The sequence below is a fragment of the Cricetulus griseus genome, chromosome 9 (genome assembly GCF_003668045.3).
Source record: "Cricetulus griseus strain 17A/GY chromosome 9, alternate assembly CriGri-PICRH-1.0, whole genome shotgun sequence".
NCBI classification, from domain to species: Eukaryota; Metazoa; Chordata; class Mammalia; order Rodentia; family Cricetidae; genus Cricetulus; species Cricetulus griseus.
The window spans coordinates 18448377-18472023 of NC_048602.1; the positions used below are offsets into that span (position 1 = coordinate 18448377).

General features: G+C 36.7%; 1 protein-coding gene and 1 pseudogene across 1 annotated transcript in view; one reads left to right on the forward strand and one right to left on the reverse strand.

Moving 5' to 3' along the window:
- The first annotated feature begins 200 nt into the window (after positions 1-200).
- LOC100768461 lies at positions 201-641 on the forward strand (annotated as a pseudogene).
- A 12488-nt stretch (positions 642-13129) lies between these two features.
- Positions 13130-23647, reverse strand: part of LOC100765287 (zinc finger protein 431) — a 78767-nt gene continuing 68249 nt past the window's right edge. The window contains 2 exon segments of the mRNA XM_027398687.2: positions 13130-18020; positions 18022-18527. Of these exon segments, the coding sequence (XP_027254488.2) occupies positions 17163-18020; positions 18022-18527 (1364 nt within the window). The 3' untranslated portion in view covers positions 13130-17162.

Genomic DNA, 23647 nt, shown 5'->3' on the forward strand with positions numbered 1-23647 from the left:
AAACCACAAATAAAACCCCACACACTTATAGTAGGGGACACCCTGCTTTCACCACTAGACGGGACCACCAGACAGAAACCTAACAAAGAAAAAAAGGATCTAACAGAAGTTATGACCAATTGGGATTAACAGATATCTATAGAACATTCTATCCAAACACAAAAGAATATACCTTCTTCTCAGCACTACATGGAACCTTCTCTAAAACTGACCACTTTTGGAAGTCCGGAGTGAGTGAGTTGGAGGCTATTGGAGAGCAGGTGCAGAGAAATGCGTACATCAAAGAATTTGTTTCTTCAAGCTCTTCAGGTAGTTATTCTGACAGTGAGGTTGAAAAAAAGTTAAAGAGGAAAAAGCAAGTTGTTCCAGAAAAACCTGTGAAGAAGCAAAGGCCTGGTGAGACTTCTAGAGCATTGGCATCTTCCAGGCAGAGTAGCCGCAACTGAGATGATAACATGCTTCAGATTGGGAAGTTGAGATACATCAGTGTTCTGGACTTGAAAGGAAAAATTCTAATTGATAACAGACAACGTTGGATGGACTCAGAAGGTGAAATGAAAGGCATTTCTTTAAATATGGAGCAGTGGAGCCAGCTTAAGGAACAGATCTCTGACATAGATCATGCAGTAAGAAAGCTGTAAAATCTGAGCCATATCTGTACTGTTGTAGTTGTTTTAATCTGTCTTTTTACATTGTTTTTTTGTTTTCTAAATGTTGTTTTTCCAAGCTGTTGTATATTGTATATTGTATGTTGTATATTGCAGAACAATTTGTAAGGTGAATACTCTTTTAAAATGTGCCTTATTAAAATGTTCTGAGTAAAGCTAAATGCCAAGTTTATTAAAGAGGATTGCTTTGTGTCTCCTACCTATTGTAAATTAAAGTCATTATGATCTTAAAACGTACACATACACACTTTTGGTTCTTTTACACTTCATACTCTAAGAGGGGCCTGCCAGCCAGCTCCCAGATAAATCACATGGAGTCTTATCCCTTCTTTTGAATGCTTGCTTTAGCTTGGCTTATTTCTACCCAGAATTTCTTAACTAATTACCCAACCTATCTTTTGTCTCTGGAATTTACCTTTCTCTATTCTTTTATTTCTTTATTCTGTACCTGGTTGTGTGGCTGTTCTCTTCTTTTCTCCCACCTACTCATGGCTAGAGCTCTATCCTTCACAGATTTCCTATTAAGTCTCTTTGCCTGCCAGCCCCACCTATCCTTTCTCTTTCCTCATTATTGGCCTTTAAGCTCTTAGAGCAAACAGGTGTTTTAGACAACCAAATGAAACACAGCTTCACCGAATTAAAGAAATACAACATAAAGGAATGAAACACATTATTTCATCATTAAAACAAATGTTCTTCAAGATAAACAATTTTTCAAAATAATATTCCACAGCATGTGGGGGATCAACTCCCAGCCCCACCAGATGATATGGGGAACGAAAATACTCTAGGATGTGTGCTTCTTGTTTGTATCTCTCTACTTCTAGTTGTTTCAGTTAAGGCAATTACTCCCAAGGGTTTGCCTCCCTATTCCCATTAGTAGGATGCATCTAGATTGCTGGAGAATCTTAGAAAAAGGGCTGGGCTAGAATAGGACAATGTGTGTTTTGCTCTCCTTTCTAGTGAGCTATTTGCCAACATTGCTACCGAAGTTCACTTGGGCCTTTGAGAAACTGAAAATTTTCCTAGATGCATGACCTCAGGCTCAGCTCTCTCTTCTTAGGGGCACTGGAGTCCTGATCAGGCAAAAGGCAAAGAGGTGATCAGTATTGATTGTTCCTGTGAAGAGCAAATTGGAGTAAGAAGGAAATCCCTGCTGTGCCATTTGGTGCTGTCCTTATCATGCCTAACTGGCAATAATCCTGACCAATGGTGTATACTTGTGAATATACCTGTAAAATGGATTGTCATTGCACAGTGCACTGGAAGTAATGTTTATGAGATAGTGCCTGGCTATGTCCAATACCGAGAAATGCTATTTCTTTTTTTTTTTCTTTTGAAGATTTATTATGTATACAGTTTTCAACCCCCATGCCAGCAGAGAGCATCAGATGTCATTCAAGGTTGTTTTGAGCCACCCTGTGGTTGCTGGGAATTGAACTCAGGACCTCTGGAATAACAATCAGTGCTCTTAACCACTGAGCCATCTCTCCATCCCAAAACACTATTTCTTAAGACTCCATTTTTCATACTCTGGGTAAAAGGCAGACAAATAAAGAGATTCTGTTCTAGATGTGGTAAGGGATTGTCAGAGACTGCTTCTTCTGGGGCAGGAAGGCCACAGTGGTTATTTAATCTTATCTGTGTAATTGTTTCCCTAGTAAACACCTATTTTTCCTTTTTTTTTACCAACTCCAATTATTATTTATTGATACATCATACTTAATCATAAAGCTTTTAAGTATACACATGTACAGGCTACATATGTGTGAGTCATTGCATTTTTGGTCATAATTTCACTGAATCAGCCTCTTCTAAAACCTTTTATATTTTACTGCATTATTTGTTGAGCAGTTTAAGTAAAAGTTCTTATTAATTTTAAAGACATATTGTATTATTTAAGAGTATTATGTTTTAACCACTTTGGATGCAAGATAGATATAGTAAACACCTATTTTTCATTTCTTTTTCTTTTCTTTCTTTTTTTTTTTGAGACAGGGTTTCTCTGCCTCTTTGGAGGCTATCCTGGAAATTGCTCATATAGACCAGGCTGGTCTCAAACTCACAGAGATGTATCTACCTCTGACTCCCAAGTGCTGGGATTTAAGGTGTGTGCCACCCCCATCTGGCATAAACACCTGTTTTTCAATGAGTTATGAAATGATCCTGCAAGTGTGTAGAGCAGGCTAAATGCTGTAGCTCATAAGGTGGTGTTTGTGAGGCACAGGTCTTTCATCACAATTGGATGACAGGATTCAGGAATTACTCACAGCTGTTCATACAACTCTGAGCCATGTTACAGGCACCAACAAAAAAAGACACTGACATCTTCAGGGAAGAGAATCATGGCCATGCCCATTGTCCTCACTGGTGAGAAATCAGGCTATACCTGAAAACTGAAATAGACACACACACACACACACACACACACACACACACACACACACCAAACTGAGGGAATGCTGGAAATAGGAAAGTTGGGTAAACAATCAGGAACCACAGATGCAAGCATAACTAACAGAATACAAGAGATGGAAGAGAGAATCTCAGGCAATGAAGATACACTACAAGAAACAGATTAATTGACCAAAGAAAATCTTAAGTCCAACAAATCCCTAACACAAAATATCCAGGAAATTTGGGATTCCGTGAAAAGACCAAACCTAAGAATAATAGGTATAGAAGAAGGTGAAGAAACCCAGTTCAAAGGTGTCAAAAACATGTTCAAGAAAATCATAGATGAAAACTTCCTCAACTTAAAGAAAGGCATGCCAATGAAAGTACAAGAAGCTTACAGAACACCAAATAGAATGAAACACAAAAGAAAGTCCCCTCACCACATAATAATCAAAACCACAAACATACAGAATAAAGAAAAAATTAACAGCATCTAAGGAAAAAGGTCAAGTAACATATAAATCAAGCCTATTAGAATTACACCTGCCTCCTCCATGGAAACTCTGAAAGCCAGAAAGTCCTGGATAGATATTCTACCAACACTAAGAGACCACAGATGCCAGCCCAGACTACTATACCCAGCAAAACTTTCAGTCAGTATAGATGGGGAAAACAAGGTATCCCACGACAAAACCAGATTTAAACAATACATATCCACTAATCTACCCCTACAGAAATATCTGGAAAGGAAACTCCAACCCAAAGAAGTTAACAACAACCAGCAAAACATAGGCAATAGATAATCCCACTTTACCAACAGCCAAAAGAAAAAAAGGGGTGGAAATTCACACAAACAAATCCAAAACAAAAAAGAATTAACAATCAATGGTCATTAATATCTCTCAGTATGAACAGTCTTATCTTGCATATAAAAAGACACAGGCTAACAAAAATGGATACAAAGAAGAGAATGCATTCTTCAGCTGCATACAAGAAACACACCACAATTTCAAAAACAAATGGCACCTCAGAGTTATGGGTTGGGAAAAGATTTTCCAATCAAGTGGACCACAAAATTAGACCTTAAACTAAAATAAATCAAATGAGATGATGGAGGCCATTTCATACTCACCACAGGAGAAAACCATCAAGATGAAGTTTCAATTCTAAACATCTATGCCCCAAATACAAAGGCATCTATGTTAAAAAGAGAAACATAACTAAAAGTTAAATCACACATAAAACATCACACACTTAATTGGAGGACTTCAACATACCACTTCTATCATTAGAAAGGACCACCAGACAGAAACTTAACAAACAAAGGAACTAGTAGAAATTATGATAGACTTTTATAGAACATTCCATCCCAACAAAAAAGAATATACCTTCTAATCAATGCCACATGGAACCTTATATTGAATCAACCACATACTTGGCAACTTAGCAAATCTCAACAAATACAAAAAATTGAATACTCCCTGTATCTTATCAGACCACCATGCTTTAAAGTTAGAATTCAACAACACAATTTGTGGAAGCCCTAGAACTCATGTAAATTGAATAATGCACAATTGCACCACTCCTGGGTTAAGGAAGAAATAAAAAATAAGTACAGATTTCCTAGAATTCAATGAGGATGAAGACACAACATACCCAAACTTATGGGATAATTTCAAAGCAGTACAAAGAGGAAAGTTCATAACACTAAGTGCCCACATGAAGAAACTGGAGAATCCAAATGCTAGAGAATTAACAGCACAACTGAAAGCTCTAGAATAAAAGGAAGCAAATTCATCCCAGAGGAGTATACACCAGGAAATAATCAAATTGAGGGCTGAAATCAATAAAGTAGAAACTAGCAAAACAATACAAAGAGTCAATGTAACGAAGAGTTGGTTCTTCAAGAAAATCAACAAGATACACAAACCTTTATCAAACTTACCAAAAGTCAGAGAGTGAACATGCAAATTAACAAAATGGGAAATGAAAAGGGGACATATCAATGAACACTGAGGAAATCCATAGAATTATCAGGTCATACTTTGAAAACCTGTACTCCTCAAAATTCGAAAATCTAGAGGAAATGGATAATTTTATGGAAACATATTACTAACAAATATTAAATCAAGAACAGATAATCAAATTAAATATACCTGTAACCACAAATGAAATAGATGCAGTCATCAAAAGTATACCAACCAAAACAAGACCAGGGGCAGATGACTTCAGTGTAGAATTCTACCAGAAATTCAAAGAACAGCTAATACCAGTTCTCCTCAAAGTATTCCACATAATAGAAGCAGAAGGGTAATTGCCAAACTTTTTATGAAGCTTCAATAACCTTGGTACCCAAGCCAGACTAAGGCACAAGTAAGAAAGAGAACTACAGATCAATATCCCTCATGAACTTTGATACAAAAATACTCAATAAAATACTGGCAAATGGAATCCAAGAACACATCAGAAAAATCATCCACCATTATTAAGTAGACTTCATCTCAGTGATGCAGGGATGGTTCAACATACAAAAATCCATCAATGTAATCCACCATATGAACAACTTGAGATAGAAAAACCACATGATCATGTCACTAGATGTTGAAAAAGCCTTTGACAAAATCCAACACCCCTTCATGATAAAGGTCTTGGAGAGATCAGGGATAGCAGGAACATACCTTAACACATTAAAAGCAATATACAGCAAGCCCACAGCCAACATCAAATTAAATGGAGAGACATTCAATGCAATTCCTCTAAAATAAGGAAGAAAACAAGGCTGCCCACTCTCTCCATTCCTCTTCAATATTCTAATTGTAGTTCTAGCTAAAGTAGTAAGATAATAAAAAGAAATCAAGGGGATACAAATTGGAAAAGTAGAAGTCAAACATTAACTGTTTGTAGATGATCTGATAGTTTATGTAAGTGATCTGAAAAACTCTACCAGAGAACTCCTACAGCTGTTAAACAATTTCAGAAAAGTGGCAGGATACAAGATTAACTCAAAAAAAAAATCTGTAGCTGTGCTATATACAGACGATAAATGGGCCAAGAAAGAAATCAGCGGAAACATCACCCTTTACAATTGCCACAAATAACGTAAAATACCTTGGGGTAATTCTAACCAAACAAGTGAAAGACCTGTACTGTAAGAATTTTGAGTCTCTAAAGAAAGAAATTAAAGAAGATACTAGAAAATGGAAGGATTTCCCATGCTATTGGATAGGTAGGATCAACATACTGAAAAATGGCAATCTTGCCAAAAGTAATCTACAGATTTAATGCAATCCCCATCAAAATCCCAACACAATTCTTCACAGACCTTGAAAGAAAAAATCCCAATTTATATGGAAAAACAAAAGGCCCAGGATAGTCAAAACAACCTGTACAATAAAGGAACTTCTGAAGGCATCACCATCCCTGACTTCAAGCTATTATAGTCCTGAAAACAGCTTGGTATTGGCACAAAAATAGATCGTACAGAGATATGGTTTAGATAGATAAATGGTATTCAAATATTTCAAACACTTATAGAATATGGCATTTAATATGTTTTGTTAACCTAAGGTGTTCTGGAACTCAGTGTAGATGTGGCTGGCATCAAACTTGCAAAAATATGCCTGTCTCCACTTCCTCAGTATTAGAAGGAGTGTGCCACCTCATGTAAAGTGTAATTTTATTATATATTCATTTATGACTGCATGTGTATGCTAATTTATATATGGGAAGGTGTGCAGGTATATTGTAGTAAGGGTGTAAAAGTCAGACAACATTTAGTGTTGGTCCTTTCCCTTTATCATATTTGAGACTGTGTCTCTAGTTTTCTATCTCTTTTGCATATGTTTGCAGGTTTTCTCCTGTCTGCCTTTTATCTTGACTTAAAAGCATTGAATTATAGGTACATACTGTTGCAACAGGCTTTATAATGTCAATATAATAACTCAAGTTCTTAGCTGTAAGGTGAGTACTTTATCTGGTAACCCATCTTCTCCATCCTAGAGGTTCTTAAGTAGAGATATTTTGGAGTGAGTGTGCTTTAGGAGACAGTCCCACTTTCTGACCTAGAACTCACTTTGATGTGGATAGGCTAGACCTGGAATGCACAGAAATAAACCTACCCAAAGATACATAGAGAGGACCTGTCTGAAAATACAGTAAAATTCCAACTGTGATTTGTAATTACTCAGGCTGATTATGCTTGCCTGAGGAAAAGCATAATTGTAAAAACCCTTCCAAGTGAGGTAAGGAATCTGTTTCGATACTAAGATACTGAGTTTTACAATTGGCACAATTTTTAGTCAAGTCACGAAAGCTATTTAATGAATTAAATCATATTTGCAGAAACAGAGAAAAATAACATGATCTATAAAAGCTATGAGCCTGCAATTAAAATAGTGGTCTTTGAAATTGGAAACAAGAGGACAAACACTAGAGTACCATAAAATGTGACCAGCTACATCATGCTCCTGCTGTCACACCATCTCACCCTGATGGGCTACCTTCATATTGTGAGGTGATATAAACATTTCCCTCCATATGTTGCTTCTCTCAGTACATCATGAGACTCATCAAAGTAACTAGTACAGTGCTAATCCTGAAATCTGTATCTCCACAGCTTCCAGCACTGATGACAAGCAGAGAGTGGTCCATATTTTAAGGGCTTAGGTTCAGGAAATCTCTCACTGACTCCTCTCCCAGGAGAAGCACATTCTTGAAAGCTCTGTTTTCCTAGCCAGGGTACAATGTGAGCATTTCCTGATTCCCTGCATTTTTTTATCTTTCATCCTAAAAACAAAGAGTGTTTCACATGCTTTTCCTTGGTGCATGATGAGTTGACAAACATTGTCAGCAGTAATCATTTGTGTTTGTGAAGTCAGTGCTGAATTGATAATGACTGAATAAGTAGATTGTGTGAAATCCCACAGGAACAGCCACAAACAATATTTTCTAGAAACACTAGACAACACAAAATTAGTAGAAGCTGGGGTGAAATTTGTAAGTCCCCACATTGAAGAACATTACATGTGGAACTCCTAAGAGCTTAATTTGATGTACCTCTTAATTAGAAGGCTCTACCTAACCCCTCTAGAGCAGTAGTTCTCAAACATCCTAATGTTGTGACCCCTTGGCAAAGTTCTTCAAGTTGTGGTGACCACCAACCATAAAATTACATATGTTGCTATTTCACCATAGTAACTTTGATACTGTTAAGAATCATAGTGTAAATATCTAACATGCAAATGCTGTGAAAGGATCATTACACACAAAAGGAGACTTGACCCATATATCTTGAGAAATGCTACAGTCTAGACCAAGATTCTTTCACTCTAGAACAGACTACTGATCTCAACTGAGCTCAGATACTCAATACATTTGTAATAATGTCTCCATACAATTTTATCCACAGGGATAACGGATCTCCTCACTTGATTCCTTCCTTTAAAACTTTTACCTCCATTAATCCTTGAGTACATATCCAATTATCAATTACCAAGCACAATAATCAATAAAATTGTTGCTCTGCCTTTCATACTTAATTTTCATTGTTTCTTAATTGCCTTCAGTTTTTCATTATCCCATTGTGGGCACTGATGTAGCTTAATAGTAACCAGATATTTAGATTGTTCTTCTTTGTACTGGTTTAGTTTCAAATGTACAGAACTGCTCATCCTCTGAAAAGTTCTTCCAAAACAATGAGGCAATGTTCTAACAATAGAGCCAAATTTATTCACACTCATAGTGTCTGTCTTCCTGCCTGATATGGGTCTAGATTGAAATACATAAATAAAACCCTGAACCAACTTGCCACCTGATTAAACACATCACACTCAAAGGTTCAAGATTTTTAGAAGAAGATAGTTTCAAAACTAGAACATTTTTGGAGTGCTTTTTTTTTTTTTTTGCAAAAGAAAGATATGTGAAAGCAAGACAAAGTTTAAAAAGATATAATTGAACAGGATCAGGGATGAACAGAGATACTCATTTTTAACTGTGTGAGAGAGAAGAGAGAGAGAGAGAGAGAGAGAGAGAGAGAGAGGCTCAGCCTGCTGAGTCAGTTTTTGTGTAAATATTATCAGAATGCAGCATTCGGCACTGGACACCCAGAAGGGAGTTCTTCCCTGGGAGAGGTAATTTCTCCTCTTCCAAGCAGTCATTAGTTGCCTGTTGTCCTTTGCTTGGGGTGGACCCCATGAAATTTTCTCCTTCCTTTTTAACATTTCTATTGACCTAGCCATGACCTGGTCTTCTTTCTGCATCCAATACTATGAGAGATCATTTCCACCTGGACTTCCTAATAGTCTGACTCCTCCCACCTTTTTTCTACCGTCTTTTATAATGTTCCTTGATCCGTAGTTGCAGGAACAAAGCAGACTTAAAGTGCACTCAAACAGTGGGAAATGATACCTGATAATAAAAATCTAGCCCATTTCCTAAAACCAGTAAAGTCATAAGCCTTGGGAAAATAACCACATTCCATTGTTACTTGACCAGCATAATCCCTAACTACATTCTAAATCTTACTCTTATAGGAACAAGTAAGTACAGCTAAAAGCTCCTCATCCAAGAAGCCCCTTATTACAGAAAGTGGAGAAAATAGAGAAAGCAGGAATGGACATACAGAATCTCATGTGGAGCCCAGTCCCAACACATACACCAAGCAATTTTTTCTTTTCCTTTTTGAAACATGATTTCATGTAATCCACACTGGCTTTGATCTCTCTATGTAGCATGGGATGATCTTGAATAGCTGATCCTCTGAGTTTTGTACATTTCTGCCTTTCCAAAGAGTAATGTTTACACCTTATGAAGATCCTATTCTGTTTGCAGTGCATTTTCAGCAAGCCAGTTAATCTTTAGGGTTGTGCTTTGTGACTGAGATGGCTTGCTACATAGCTGTTTCCTCTAAGTTGAGGCATCCTCTCCTGGGGAGGAGAGTGAGGCTCTTCTGCAATAAAGCTTCTGAAAGTTGAAAGAGTCACAAGGCATCTCTACATAGTTACATAAGTGGTAACATTGCTGAGGAGATGAGGCTAGCTGGACTAGTTGCCATCAAATGGGGCAAGGAGTGCCAAGGTTGCCAGCTTTATGTACTATCATGAATAGTATACAGATGTTTCTGCAAGGAGCTCCTGTGACTCACAGCTCACTTTTGTTACTGTAAGTAATGTCAGTATAATCAGGAACTAAATATCTGATGCTTAGATGGGCTTGTTTCTCTGCTCCTTCATCAGTGCCCTAGCTTGAGTAAACAGATATAGTTGTTTATGTCTCCCAGTGAACAAATGGCAGAGAACAAATGGCCATTATGATATTTTCACTAACATCAAATGCAGTAAATAATAGGATCATTCATCCCTAAATGATTATTGTAAGGAATCTGTATCTATATAAATACATACATTCATATGTATATATATATATATATATATACATAACAAAATCAATTAACATTAATGTCATCTCTTCATGAGTTTGTGTTACACATGCACACATACATGAAATATATGAATGATAGGAAGACAAGGTGCAAGAGACCATATATACACATAATGTGTAATGTTTGGAGAACTTTCATCTGTATAGTTTATAATATAATTTAAGCAATGCCTCATGTTATCTATATGAATGCCAGCCTCTATGAAATGAATTGATTACCTCCATAATAATGAAATCAGAATGGCTGCAATTGTTATTTTAAAATTAAAAAATGTTTCCTGCAAGTTTATGAATTATAGAGATATTGAAGCTGTAGAATGAAAGTCCTAAAATACTCCTGCCTCTCAGTGAATTGTCTCCAAGGTAATGTTTGGGCTACCATTATGTTGGATTATTTTTCTAATAATGAACCTGTGTTGACAGATTATTAACACAACTCTATTATATAAGTTGGGATTTAGTCTTAGTGCCATGCAGACTTATGTTAGGGCAGTGCAGGATGCCTTGTATACACCACAGCTGTATCTCATGGGAGTTGCCCTTCATTTCTCCCTTGGAACTATTACAGACCATATCTGCAAAGATGTGAGTACTGTCTCCACAGTTTTTTTCACCTTCTCTCTAAATGAAAACTTCCTGAAATGTGACAGCTTTATTCGCTTTTTAGGTATGGGATGTTGTCACTATTTTTCTCTACAATCAGGCATTATGTCACAAGTATTGTTCTCTCTTCCTAGATAGAAATTTTAGATAAAAGACTTAAGCTTTCCAGTTTATGGAACTCTATGGAAATCTCTGTGTGCCTTTGCCCTAGGACTGGGTATGTACCTCTTGCCATTTGCTCTTGTTACTTCACTGGCAATGGGTCTTAAGAGTGTGTGTTCTTACTTTTCCTTCTGGTGCATATTTGATAATTGCTCTCTTTGTATATAGTTTCATATCAGGTCTAAATCATTTTCTTTAGAATAAAAGGGGAATTGTAGTGAGAGATCCAGTGTGCCACTGACCACACTCATTCAGGTGCAGTCACAGGTGTGTAAGTGAGAGTGTGATATTTGGTCTGGGGTTTGGGACAGGCTTGCTCTCTCTTGGTTCTGGCTGGGAAATGGAGAGCAGCTGGGTAAGGATCCTTGTAGCTGGAAGTTGTGGGTTAATCAGTTTCTTATGCAAGTGACTACTCCCAAATAAAATTAACCTATATTTAACCTAGTCCCATGTATCTTAATCTGTACATCTACATATGTTTTCTCTTAGTTTTATATGATATATTCTGTGTTACTTTGTTTCTGATTCCACGTGCCTCTGCCTTCCAATTTCCGGGATTAAAGAAGACACCATTGCCCAGCTTAGCTTTCTTACTCAGTAGACTGCAACTTCCTTAGGGAAATTGTCATGTTCAGTGGAAGAACCTTCCCACATCAGTCACCAAGTGACATAATCTCTAACAGTCACTGAAACTGGTCCTTGTGATTTGGTCAAGACATCGATTGATTCTCCATCAGATGATGCTTGCTTATGTCATTTTAAGAATTGAAGCAAATTGGGAAAGAGAGAAAATACAAGAGACTATTTTAAAAATCCAATACCAATGTACTAACCATAAAAATGACTTAAGAAGCAAAATTACAAACAATAATGACAGGAAAAACATGAAAAAAAAACCAGATATGCTAAGAAATAAATAAAGGGAAGACTCTAAGATCAAGGGGAGAAAAATAAACCTGTTTTCCCACAGAAAGTCCCCAATCAAAAAACTCCAAGGAATCCATATGCAGTAAATTCTCAGAATACAAAATTAGGTAAAGGTCCGCTATTTTTAGAAAATCTGAAATATAATTAGATTAAAATTAATAAAAACACACAAAAATGGCACCACTGATAAAAGGAGACTTCAAACAGACCTATAAATATAAAACTGTCCTTTAAATAGGAACTCAAGATTACAGTCAAAATCTAAAACCAAAGAAGTCACTGGCCAGCACTCACCCTGTAAACTCCAGTTCCCTCAATTGCCAATTGGCTAAAATGAGTTGGGAGTGGATGGCTGTTTCACCAGAAATTCAGATATTTGCTTAAAGCATTCTGCTGTTTGACCATTGTAGAAAATATCCTTGACTGCTAAATGAATTTCATTCCCCTTTGGTAAAGAAAACAATGTCAAATAGGATAACCTGGAAACCATATTGCCTTATACAATTGTTGATTGAATGTAAATCTGCATCAGAGTGAGGAAATAAAAACTTTTCAAAGCAAGCTCAAGATTAACACAGTTTTAATTTTTTTAGAGAATCACTGTATGATTTGTATTTTACACCACACAAAGCAATTTTGTTTTGCTCTAATTGATTTATTAACAGCATGTATCCACTGGTGGTTTAGGTTAAAAGAGGATCCATTTTGGCAAAGATTTTGCATTCCAATAAGCTGCTGTAATTTAAGAGAAGCATTGCTTGAAAGAAAGATTCCTTGTGAAGTGGTTCAACCAGAATGTTTTTTAATTAGAAAAAGGGATCATACATTGTGGAAAGGGAGGGGAGAGACCAGCATTCAGGGACAGGAGCAATATGAGAGAGGAAAGAGAGAGAGAGAGAGAGAGAGAGAGAGAGAGAGAGAGAGAGAGAGAGAGAGAGAGAGGAACAGACACAGGGAGTGAAAGGGAGAGAGGAAAATAGGAGATGGGCAGGGCACTTTTAAGAGGGAACATAATGAAAATTCACAGGTGGCCCTCTTAGTGGCTGCAGCTGAGGGCATATCCTGTCAGAACCCAAAACAGGCCAGTCGAGATGGTTAAATATTAACAGCTGTCATCCTTAAATCTCCTTTACTTTGGTCTGAGGTTATGCTTTGCAAAATTTAAATAGGGATAGAAGACTGCAACTCTAACCATTTAACCTGATGGAGATTTACAGAGAACAACTATCTTTTAGATATAAATATATCACAATGCATGATGTATTATAATAGATTAAAATGCATGCTATAAAAGATACATTTAAAAGATATGTCAGTACCACAATCCTCACAAATAAAACCACATAGAACACAAATATGAAAAAAATGGGAAACACACCTATACACACTGTAAATGATGTTCTTAAATGAATAGCTAGTCTGAGCAATTATTTCACTAGAATAAGACTTTCTTTTCTTCTCAGCAACCTTGCTCAGAGAAAGGCCACCTTTGCTTCTATTAATGACCACAAAGATCTTTTTAGCTAGTCATGATGGTTGTCTGTCTCAAGGCTATCACATTACTGTACAGAATTTCATTTTTAAGCTTTATTTCATGTATATGTGTGTTTGCCTATACTTGGGTGTGTGCAGTACCTGCAGAGGCCATAATAGTGAATCAATTCTCTTGGAACTAAAGTTACAGGAGATGGTTAGCAACCATGGTTTCTATCAGTATAACCTGTGTCCAATTTAACAATACTCAGTGCTCTTAATTGCTAAGCTCACTCTCTAGCCATGTTTTTATTTAACATTTATTTTTAAACATTTTATTTAAAATATATTGCATTACTTTTCCTCTTCCTTCACAAGTTAAGTATGCGCAAATATTTGAATAAAGTCTGCTGAGTCCATTTCTGTTGTTTGTTATGGTTTCAGGATTGAACATGCTGTTTTGGATAGAAAAACTAGGCAGAAGATTCCTGCCTGATACTACTTGGAACAGTGATGAAGACCTAAAGTAATTAATCCTTCATTGGGTCCTAACAGTTTTGGATAGAAGGCAAGACATCTGCACAGCTAAGTAATATATCTAAGCCATATATTAAAAGTTTTTCCATCTCTAAATGCCTCCCCCAATTTCAGACTCTTTTACTGTTGCACGACAGTCAGATAAGGCATAAATGTTGCTTTAGTAGAGAGATTCTCATTTGGAGGAGTCAGTCTTTTCCCACAATGAAATTCCCAGGGAAATTAGAATTTCACGGAGTTTACTGTTCCACTAGATGTTACTCAAAGGGAGAGATATAAATATCACTTAGAATAACCTTATGCCTGTGAGTCAGGCAGGTACCATGAATTGCTGGGATAGAGCCTGAGGAGCAACGCAGTCCCAGTGTGGACTTCAGGGTACTTTCACTGACTGCTATATGAGTTGCCAAAAATTAAAGAGTGGAAGAACTGGAGTGAGCTGACCTACCACAGCTGAGTGGAAATGGAATATAGTTAATGCAGCTTGTCCTTAGTTACAACTGAAGAAAGGTCTCCGTGAATTGATGCTTGTGATTTCAACCCTAAGATCCCTCCCTAAAAATTCTTCCAATTTCCAAAACTCCTTTAAATACCTTATTGTCTAAGTCTTTTAGTAACTTCAAGTCTCAGGATCTCCTCACAGTTCGTATGTCTTCTGTAGTCACCACCATTCAGAGCTCCAAATTGAATGTTTTGCAGGCATCAAGGAAGTAGAATATGAGCCTGTTCAGACAAGTCAGACTTCATGCCTGCAAGTTCCTATTCTCTCCTCACAGGAGTTATAAACACAAGTAGGGGTACATTTCACATGTGAGATTATGGACTCCCATTGATGCCTATTTACCACCTGGGAGACAAATTCACTCTGGTGGTTTTGGTTAGTCAACCATCTTTTAAAGACTTGTATTGTCAGTTTCTCTCCTGATCGTTTATTTTGTACTTTTCCCTCATTTTGTGGAGACGTGGGTTTGTAAAATTCCACAAGCACCAAGTCTAAGTTAGTTTCTGATATGATCAATCATATTGTTATTATGAGCCATTAGGGCTGAGATAAAGATGAAGCTAGATCAGCCAATCACACTTATTGCTATTAATGACGCAATCATGTGGATGAATATAAGGCTTAGCACTTGGAACACTGGCTGCTCATCCACAGGAACTGGCTTTGATTCCCACAACCAACATTTCTACCAGTTAAAAGAAAACACTCTTTTGAATACACACATGAAGTATTTAATGTTTCTTATATTATCTTCTCCTAAGCATTTTAACATTAACGTTGCTAAATTATGTTGAGGAAACAGCACATATTGGGAGTATATTACGTACACTTGGACTTATACTCAGGAGGCAGACACAAGAGGATCATGAGTTCATATGTATTCCTCATCATTACTGATATCCAAGCCAGCCTGAATAAACAGCAAGAAAATTTTAAGGGTATTTATGAAAATATAAAAACACAGCAGTAATAACAAACTACCACCTCTTCAGAGAAATCTTTCTTTGAAAAGTGTGATCATACACTGCCTGATATTAACAACAAAAACAAAAACAAAACCAATGGACCACTTAGATAATAGGGGTAACACTGTATACATTGCAGTGTTAAAATAACACTGTATACATTTTAACTAAGTAAAAGAACAAAATGAACAAAAGCCACAGAACGAATATGAGGAAAACAAAATAAACTTCACTAAATGGATTTGCCACACAAATAGCACACTTTAGCATGCACATCAAATATTTCAAAATAGAAACCACACTGCAGTGATCTCCAAAATCAGTTCCAACTCTGCTTCATGCTGCAGCTTAAGGATGTGAGTTCGTAGATGCCTGCTCTAGCTGTCATGTAACTTTCATGACGATACTGTATCCCTTTGTAACCAAGGATGAAATTAAAGTCTTTTATAAGGGGAACTAGATATAACACAAGTAGAATAGAAAATCATACAAATCCATAAGTTTTACAGCTGAATTAGTTATTTCATGCACTTGAAAGGAAGCATAAATCTAAAAGGGATTCGTTATCATTTAAGATTATTGTACAAGAGTTACAGCTATGGAGGAAATGTACCCAAAGTGTCCTAAGTCAGGCTATACCTACAGCTGTGAAGGGAAAATGTCCTGGATACTTGCAGCTCTGAAGAGAAAGATATCATGACTTTTGGGAAGTCATGCTATTCCTGAATCTTTGGATAGAATGTATCCTAGATACCTAGGGCTCTGAAAAAATGTACCCTGCATGTCCAATGACAGGCTACACATGCTGCTGTGAAGGGAAGGTATCCTGAAAACCCACAGCTATGAGGAAAAGAGGTATCCTGACTGTCATTAAATCAGGCTGTAAATGAAGCTGGGTTCTAGTGGGGCATGGTCTCCATGCAGGATTTAGTACTCTTGCTTCTCTCAGAGAGAGAATCATTACAACTGAGCTTTGCTCCACTCTGCTAAGAGAGGATACAGGCAGGAGTGTCCATTGCTTCTTCTCTTCACCACCAGGGATTTTCCAAGCAATGATAAACATTTCTTCTTGGCTTCAATCAACTCTGGGGGAAACTGCTCCACAATGTAGCAGTCTGCTACAGCACTAGTGAAAAGATTTTTCTTCTGTTTTGCTCCCCCAAGGAAGTTTCCAAGCAGAGGAGAATATTGCTTCTCTGCTCCACTCCAATGGGGAGTTTTATATTCAATCTGGCTTCATAAGTTAATAAATACATTTTTTCTATGAGTGTGCTGAAGCAACAATATAAAAATGGACATAATGCTTACACAGATGGCTGACACTGTCAATTTACTGCTACAAAAGAAATACTGTTGTGTAACTGATTGGGAGTGTGATGGCTAAATATCCCACCAAATACTTGATAATGAGAAGCCCTCATAATGTTTTTCAAGTACACAAAAATGATTGTAACCTGCAAAGGCTTTATCAGATTGATTGCCTACAAAGTTTTACTCCTGTATGAAGTGTAAAATTAAACCAAACTGACTACATTTCACTGCTGAATGATTTTTTGTAATGATTTCAAAGTCCCCTGATACATGGAAAAGCTTCACTACAGTGATTACCTGAAAATGGTTTATCCCCAGTATGTGTCTTTCTATGTGTTTGAGGAAAACGTTCATAGGGTTTCTCCCTATTATGTGATCTTTTATGTATTTGAAGATGAATATGCTGAGCAAAGGCTTCACGGCATTGATAACATTCAAATGGTTTCTATCAAGTATGTGTTTTTTTATGCTCATGAAGAGCAATGTGATCAGTATAGGCTTTACCACACTGATTACATTCATATGGTTTCTTTCCAGCATGTGTTCTTTTATGCACTTTAAGATGACAGTGCTGAGCAAAGGCTTTACCACATTGACTACATTCATAAGGTTTCTCTCCAGTATGTGTTCTTTTATGCACACGAAGAGCATTGTGATCAATAAAGGCTTTACCACACTGATTACATTCATAAGGTTTCTCTCCAGTATGTGTCCTTTTATGCGTTTGAAGATGACTGTGCTGAGCAAAGGCTTTACCACAATGATTACATTCATAAGGTTTCTCTCCAGTATGTATTCTTTTATGTCTTTGAAGATGACTGTGACATGTGAAGGCTTTACCACACTGATTACATTCATAGGGTTTTTCTCCAGTATGTGTCCTTCTATGCATTTCAAGATGACTCTGCTGAGCAAAGACTTTACCACACTGATTACATTCATAGGATTTCTTCCCATTGTGTGCTCTTTTATGTATTTGAAGATGTATATGCTGAGCAAAGGCTTTACGACATTGATGATATTCAAGTTGTTTCTCTCCAATATGTGTTATTTTATGCACACGAAGAGCACTGTGATTAGTAAAGCGTTTACCACACTGATTACATTCATAAGATTTTTCACCAGTATGTATCCTTTTATGTGTTTGAAGGTGACTGTGCTGAGAAAAGGCTTTACCACACTGATTACATTCATAAGGTTTCTCTCCAGTATGTATCCTTTTATGAATCTGAAGATGACTGTGACGAGCAAAGGCTTTACTACACTGATTACATTCATATGGTTTCTCTCCAGTATGTGTTCTTTTATGCACATGAAGAGCACTGTGATCAGTAAAGGCTTTACCACACTGATTACATTCATAGGGTTTCTCTCCAGTATGTGTCCTTTTATGCGTTTGAAGATGAATGTGCTGAGCAAAGGCTTTACCACACAGATTACATTCATAAGGTTTCTCTCCAGAATGTGTTCTTTTATGTCTTTGAAGATAATTGTGCTGAGCAAAGACTTTACCACATTGATTACATTCATAGGGTTTCACTCCAGTATGCATTCTTTTATACCTTTGAAGATGATTGTTATATGCAAAGGCTTTACCACATTGTGTATATACAGAAGAATTCTCTCCAGTTTGGCTTCTTTCAAGCCTGCAAGGAAAATGTGCACATGTAAATGCTTTAAGGTATTCAATTCGATGTTGAATCTTGATACATGTATAAATTAATATTACTGTTTTTTCAATTGTAAAGAAGACTCAGATCTTACAGTCTTATTACTGTGTTTACACACAAGTTTTCACTTCTTTAAAGGTTGTTTTGCATCTTTGAAGGTATAATCCTTTATTATATGGTTGTCATTTTCAGAACCTTTTTCTACAGGAGATTTTTCACATATTGAAGACAAGTGGAAAAATTCAGAATTTTATCAACATTATTGTATTTTTAAAAATTTTCCTACACGAGTCATACTACATTTCCAATGAAGTAGGTCAATCAGAATTATTTCCTCAGTCATAGAGTCATTGGTCTTTTCTGCAGAGTGAGCTTGTTGGTGTATTATCAATGAAGCTGGAAAACAAATTACTTGTACACTTGAGTCAAATTCAACAAGTATGCTCAAAATGGGATTACCACATGTGTCTTAAAATTCTGCAAGAGACAAATAATATGTCCTCCATATCCCTTTGCTCACATGGCTTGTATCCTGACTAATACATGATAAACCCAGTGAAGTAAAGATTACAAAGAAAGAGGCTTCCACATTTAATTCAGTTTTCCTTTCTGTTCTTTATAAACATGTGGTAGCATGATTAACTTTTCCATGCAAAAACTGCCCCTTGACTTTTGGCAATTGCCGTTGTCACAAAACTTACAAAAGTAACAGCCAGTATATGAGTAACATTAGTATTTCTATTGAGTATTTGCTTAATGGAAGTTTCGGAGTTATGCTTATCACCTCAACAATGTGTATACCTTTAGAAATATAGGTACTATGAAATAAATGTAGCTATATTTCTACAACATAGCTCTCATGCTTCAAAGTTTCAAGTGGTAATTTCCCTCAAGGCATTGTTTCCTTGTCTTCTTTCTTGAAATAATGTCTTGCAAATGCAGTTCACCTACCTGAAACTGAGGTATATGGTTTTGGGAGAATTTAATAATCATCAATGCAATTTAAGCTGTGCTTAATTACACTGTTGTTTCTGTTTCAAACTTTCAGGACAAATTTCCATTTCTTCAGAGGCACATATCTATCAATTACCTTTCAGGTCTTTTAGAACTTGCACAATATTCTTCAACAGTATGGTCTTCCCAGCTGTATCCTAAAATATAGTACAAGAAAATGTATATTTATTATTGAAAAAATGTGCAGAATTTAAGTTACTCTCCTCAGTGAACTTTAGAATTTTGACCACATTCTTTTTTCTCTCTCAATAAAATTAAAGAACATCAGTAACCAAGGAACAGTTGCCCTATTATTTTAAAATAAGAAGGAAAATACCATCTTACCTATATCAGTGAGATTATTGTAGGTCTCCAGCATCACGTTTTTGTAGAGATTCTTCTGAGAAGAATCCAGCAAAGTCCACTCTTCCCAAGTGAAGTTGATATGCACATCATACTAGGTTATCGGATTCTAAAATATCACATACATATCATCCAAATGAAAGCATGATGCTGACAATATTATAAATGTATATTTCTGTAGAACATTATTTTAAGATGTGTTAATTTTATGCGACAGAACATTTGTTTAATGAAGTAAATATGTGTTGATTTTGCTTATAGTGTATTAGTTCAACTAGGTGAAGGCATGATTCTTGGCCTGTCTACAACACCTGATGTTCTGATAAAGAGGTGGTTATCTAACAGTGAGACAGGAGAAAGGATAGGCTATGGTATCAGGAACAAAGTATACATAAAAGGATAAATCTGGAAGCAAGGAGGAAGGAAAAAAGGAAGAGGAGGTAGGTAAGGGCCAGCTACCCAGCCACAGCAAGCCATCAAATAGGAGGGAAAGTAGGATATACATAAAAGGAGAAAGGTAAAAGTACAGAGGCAAAAGGCAAATGGGATCATTTAAGCTAAGAAAAAATGGCTAGAAATAAGCCAAGTAAAGGCCAGGCATTTATAAGTAATATCATGCTTCTGTGTATCAATTTGGACCTGAGAGGTGCTCTCCCCCAAAGGTAAAAAACTAAAGAGCTAAAGGAGTCAAACACTAAACAAAACTTTGGGACCCAACAGGGGCCCATATTTCTATGTGAGGCCTGAGAAATCTGAAAACAATTTCATCTCCACAATGAGTTTCTGCTTACTCCTGAGCCCTTGACAGCCAGTAACTAAGTAGTAATGATAAGCTTAGTTACAGTGACTTCCACAGCACAATTGAATGCTAGAGTTCTAGGAAGGCTGTATGCAGTTCTTGTTGGCCCACCTCTAACTGGGCTGTGAGTTTTAGGCTTTGCTCTTACAAACTCAGAAGCAGGCATACACAGCTGGGAGAGCATGCAGAAGTTGCAGGTCTAACTTAGCAGTCTAAAGTTTGCTTTAGCAGTAAAAAATGGCTAAAGGTGTACAGTAAAATATGCTCAGATGTAAATGGAATGGAAACAGGGAATGTGGAAATAATGGGGTTTATATATTTTATGAGTGCCTTAACTTTAAAAAAGTCAAAACTATTTGTCAAATGAATTTTTTTCCCCAAATGAAACAGGAAGCTATGGATTTGTTCCCGGTTGATATAGATATGTTTTAAGCAAGGGCGACCTCTTGAACTTGACAGGCCATATATATCAATTAAAGTTACTGATGGTCTTCACAGGACCTGACCATATTCTCAAATTTTCTCAGGGAGCCCTTAAGGATGCCTTCATCCCCAGACAGCAGGAAGCATATGGAGAACATCTCTCCCAAATTCACAAGTATTAGTTGGTGGGAGGCTTTTGATTATCTGGTAGGTCATGGATGTTTGTTATATTTAGGGAAATATAGTAATGATAAGATAAAAGGGTAGATTATTAAATCTCCTATAACTTAAAAGCAATTATTAATCTCAAATATTTTGTATATTAATAGAATTTCTAGCTAATTTCTGTTATAACACACTGAATATGTTTCTACTCTTGCCTAAAAATTTTGTATATTGATACAAATTTAATTTTTTAAAAAAACATATTGAATTTTTTCCACTCTTGGTTTTTTGAAAGTGTCAAAAATGAATTGCAAAATTTATTTTAGCTATTTCATCCATAATGATAATTGAGGGTATCTCTGAGGAAAATTTCTATTCTGGTCTGAAATGCAACAAAGTAATGATTTCTAAGTTTCCTATTTTTCAAACAATAATGACCTTAACAATAATTGCTACAGTATTCCCTGTGACCACGGACAGGTGAACTTTAGAGTCATCGTGTTGTGCTCCTACTGCAGGAAAATATTAATTGTGGTGACCATCCCATGCTAGTCATTGGATGCTTCTATAGTTTCAAACAGAAAATACTTTGTGATATGTGTAACTCCATCACTCATTGAAAAAATCTCAACTTCATATTTGTCTCATATTTCTTGTATATGAAATGGAATCATTCAATGAAGTTGTCTTGAAGATTTTTCCTAACTGCTATGTTAATTATAGTTCCAATACCTTCTTCAAAGACAGCAGATTTTGCAAGTGAACCCTGAATTTTGAATAGGATGTGTCTCTCATTTTTATTATCGGTAACATTGTTTATAGAGGTTATATAAATAATGTTCATAAAGATATAGGACAGCTTTAAATAAAGTTACATGTTTATAAAATTTACCTAAAGTTAGACACCACATTAAATATTATCCACCCAGTGCTGGGGCCCAGCTTGTATCAGTCCCAAACTATAGAGGCCATCTACTGGACTGATGTCTTTTAAGTTGTAATAGGAGCCATCCAAACAGCTTCAGGTCCATTCCTGAGTGGGGGTGCATGGACCTAGGGAAACTTCTAGCTACCTTAATGTGGCATTAAGGATGAGACACAGACATATCTTGTCATCACAGGAGGGCACTCAGTCCATGCTGGAAACTGGAGTCTCTAGTTTCTTCAAGCATTCTCTTAAATAACTTTCTAATAGTGGGTTTGAGCACAGAAGACATCTACTATCATGTATAAAGCTGATACAAAAAGTTCTTTTAACCCTAGTGGCACAATTAAATAGCCCCTATGCACATAAACAAAAACCTCAGAACAGGTGTGGGCACACCCAGGGCCTAGGTCTGTTGTTATATAAACTAGGAGACATTCTCCATTGAGGCCAAGCCATCTTCAGTAATTAGCCAGACATCTGAAAGACATGGGGGAGATTCAGGCTCCTGGAAATAGAGCAGAGGTTTGGACCCCAAAGTTTATAACTGATATTTTTTTGGGCCCCAACAACCAAGAACATAAAAAGATTCAATAACCCCAACTCCTCACTTTTAATTTTTAAACATCTATTTATTTTTGGGTATGCACATACATGCACGTGTGTGTGTGTGTGTGTGTGTGTGTGTGTGTGTGTGTGTGTGTGTATGTGTGTGTGTGTGTGTAAATCATATGATTGCCCCCAGGAGTCAATTTGCTCTTGCCCCCAACATAGGTCCTACTGCTTTGAATTCAGGTAGGAAGACTTGGGAGCAACTACCATCATCCACTCTGCCATTCTGACACACTTTTTAATATTAGCTAGCTAAAAGAGTTAAATTTAGCAAATTAAAAGTAACAGATCGCACCAGTGATCTGTTTGCAAACCATGGGGATGTCCTTCTGTCTCTATGTTCCTATTATTTGTTGATGAATAAAACAGTGTTTGGCCAAAGAGGAAGAAAAGTTGGCAGGACGAGGAAATGAGGACAATTCTGGGAAAGGTAGGCAGTGAGAGCCTACCAGAGACAGAAGTGATGTAGCCAGCAAAGGAGCAACAGGTGTAGACATTGTCCTGTATGCCATAACCATATAAAAATACATAGATTCATAGAAATGGGTTCATAATTATGACAGAGCTAGCCAATAAGAAGGCCTAGACATCAGGTAAAAATTTAATAATTATATGGCATATGTGTGCATATTTAGGGCTGAGAAGGGCAGCAGTACCCGGTGGGAAAAGGAAGTCCAGCAGCACATGTCTTCTGTTATTGTATATCTTGGTGCTT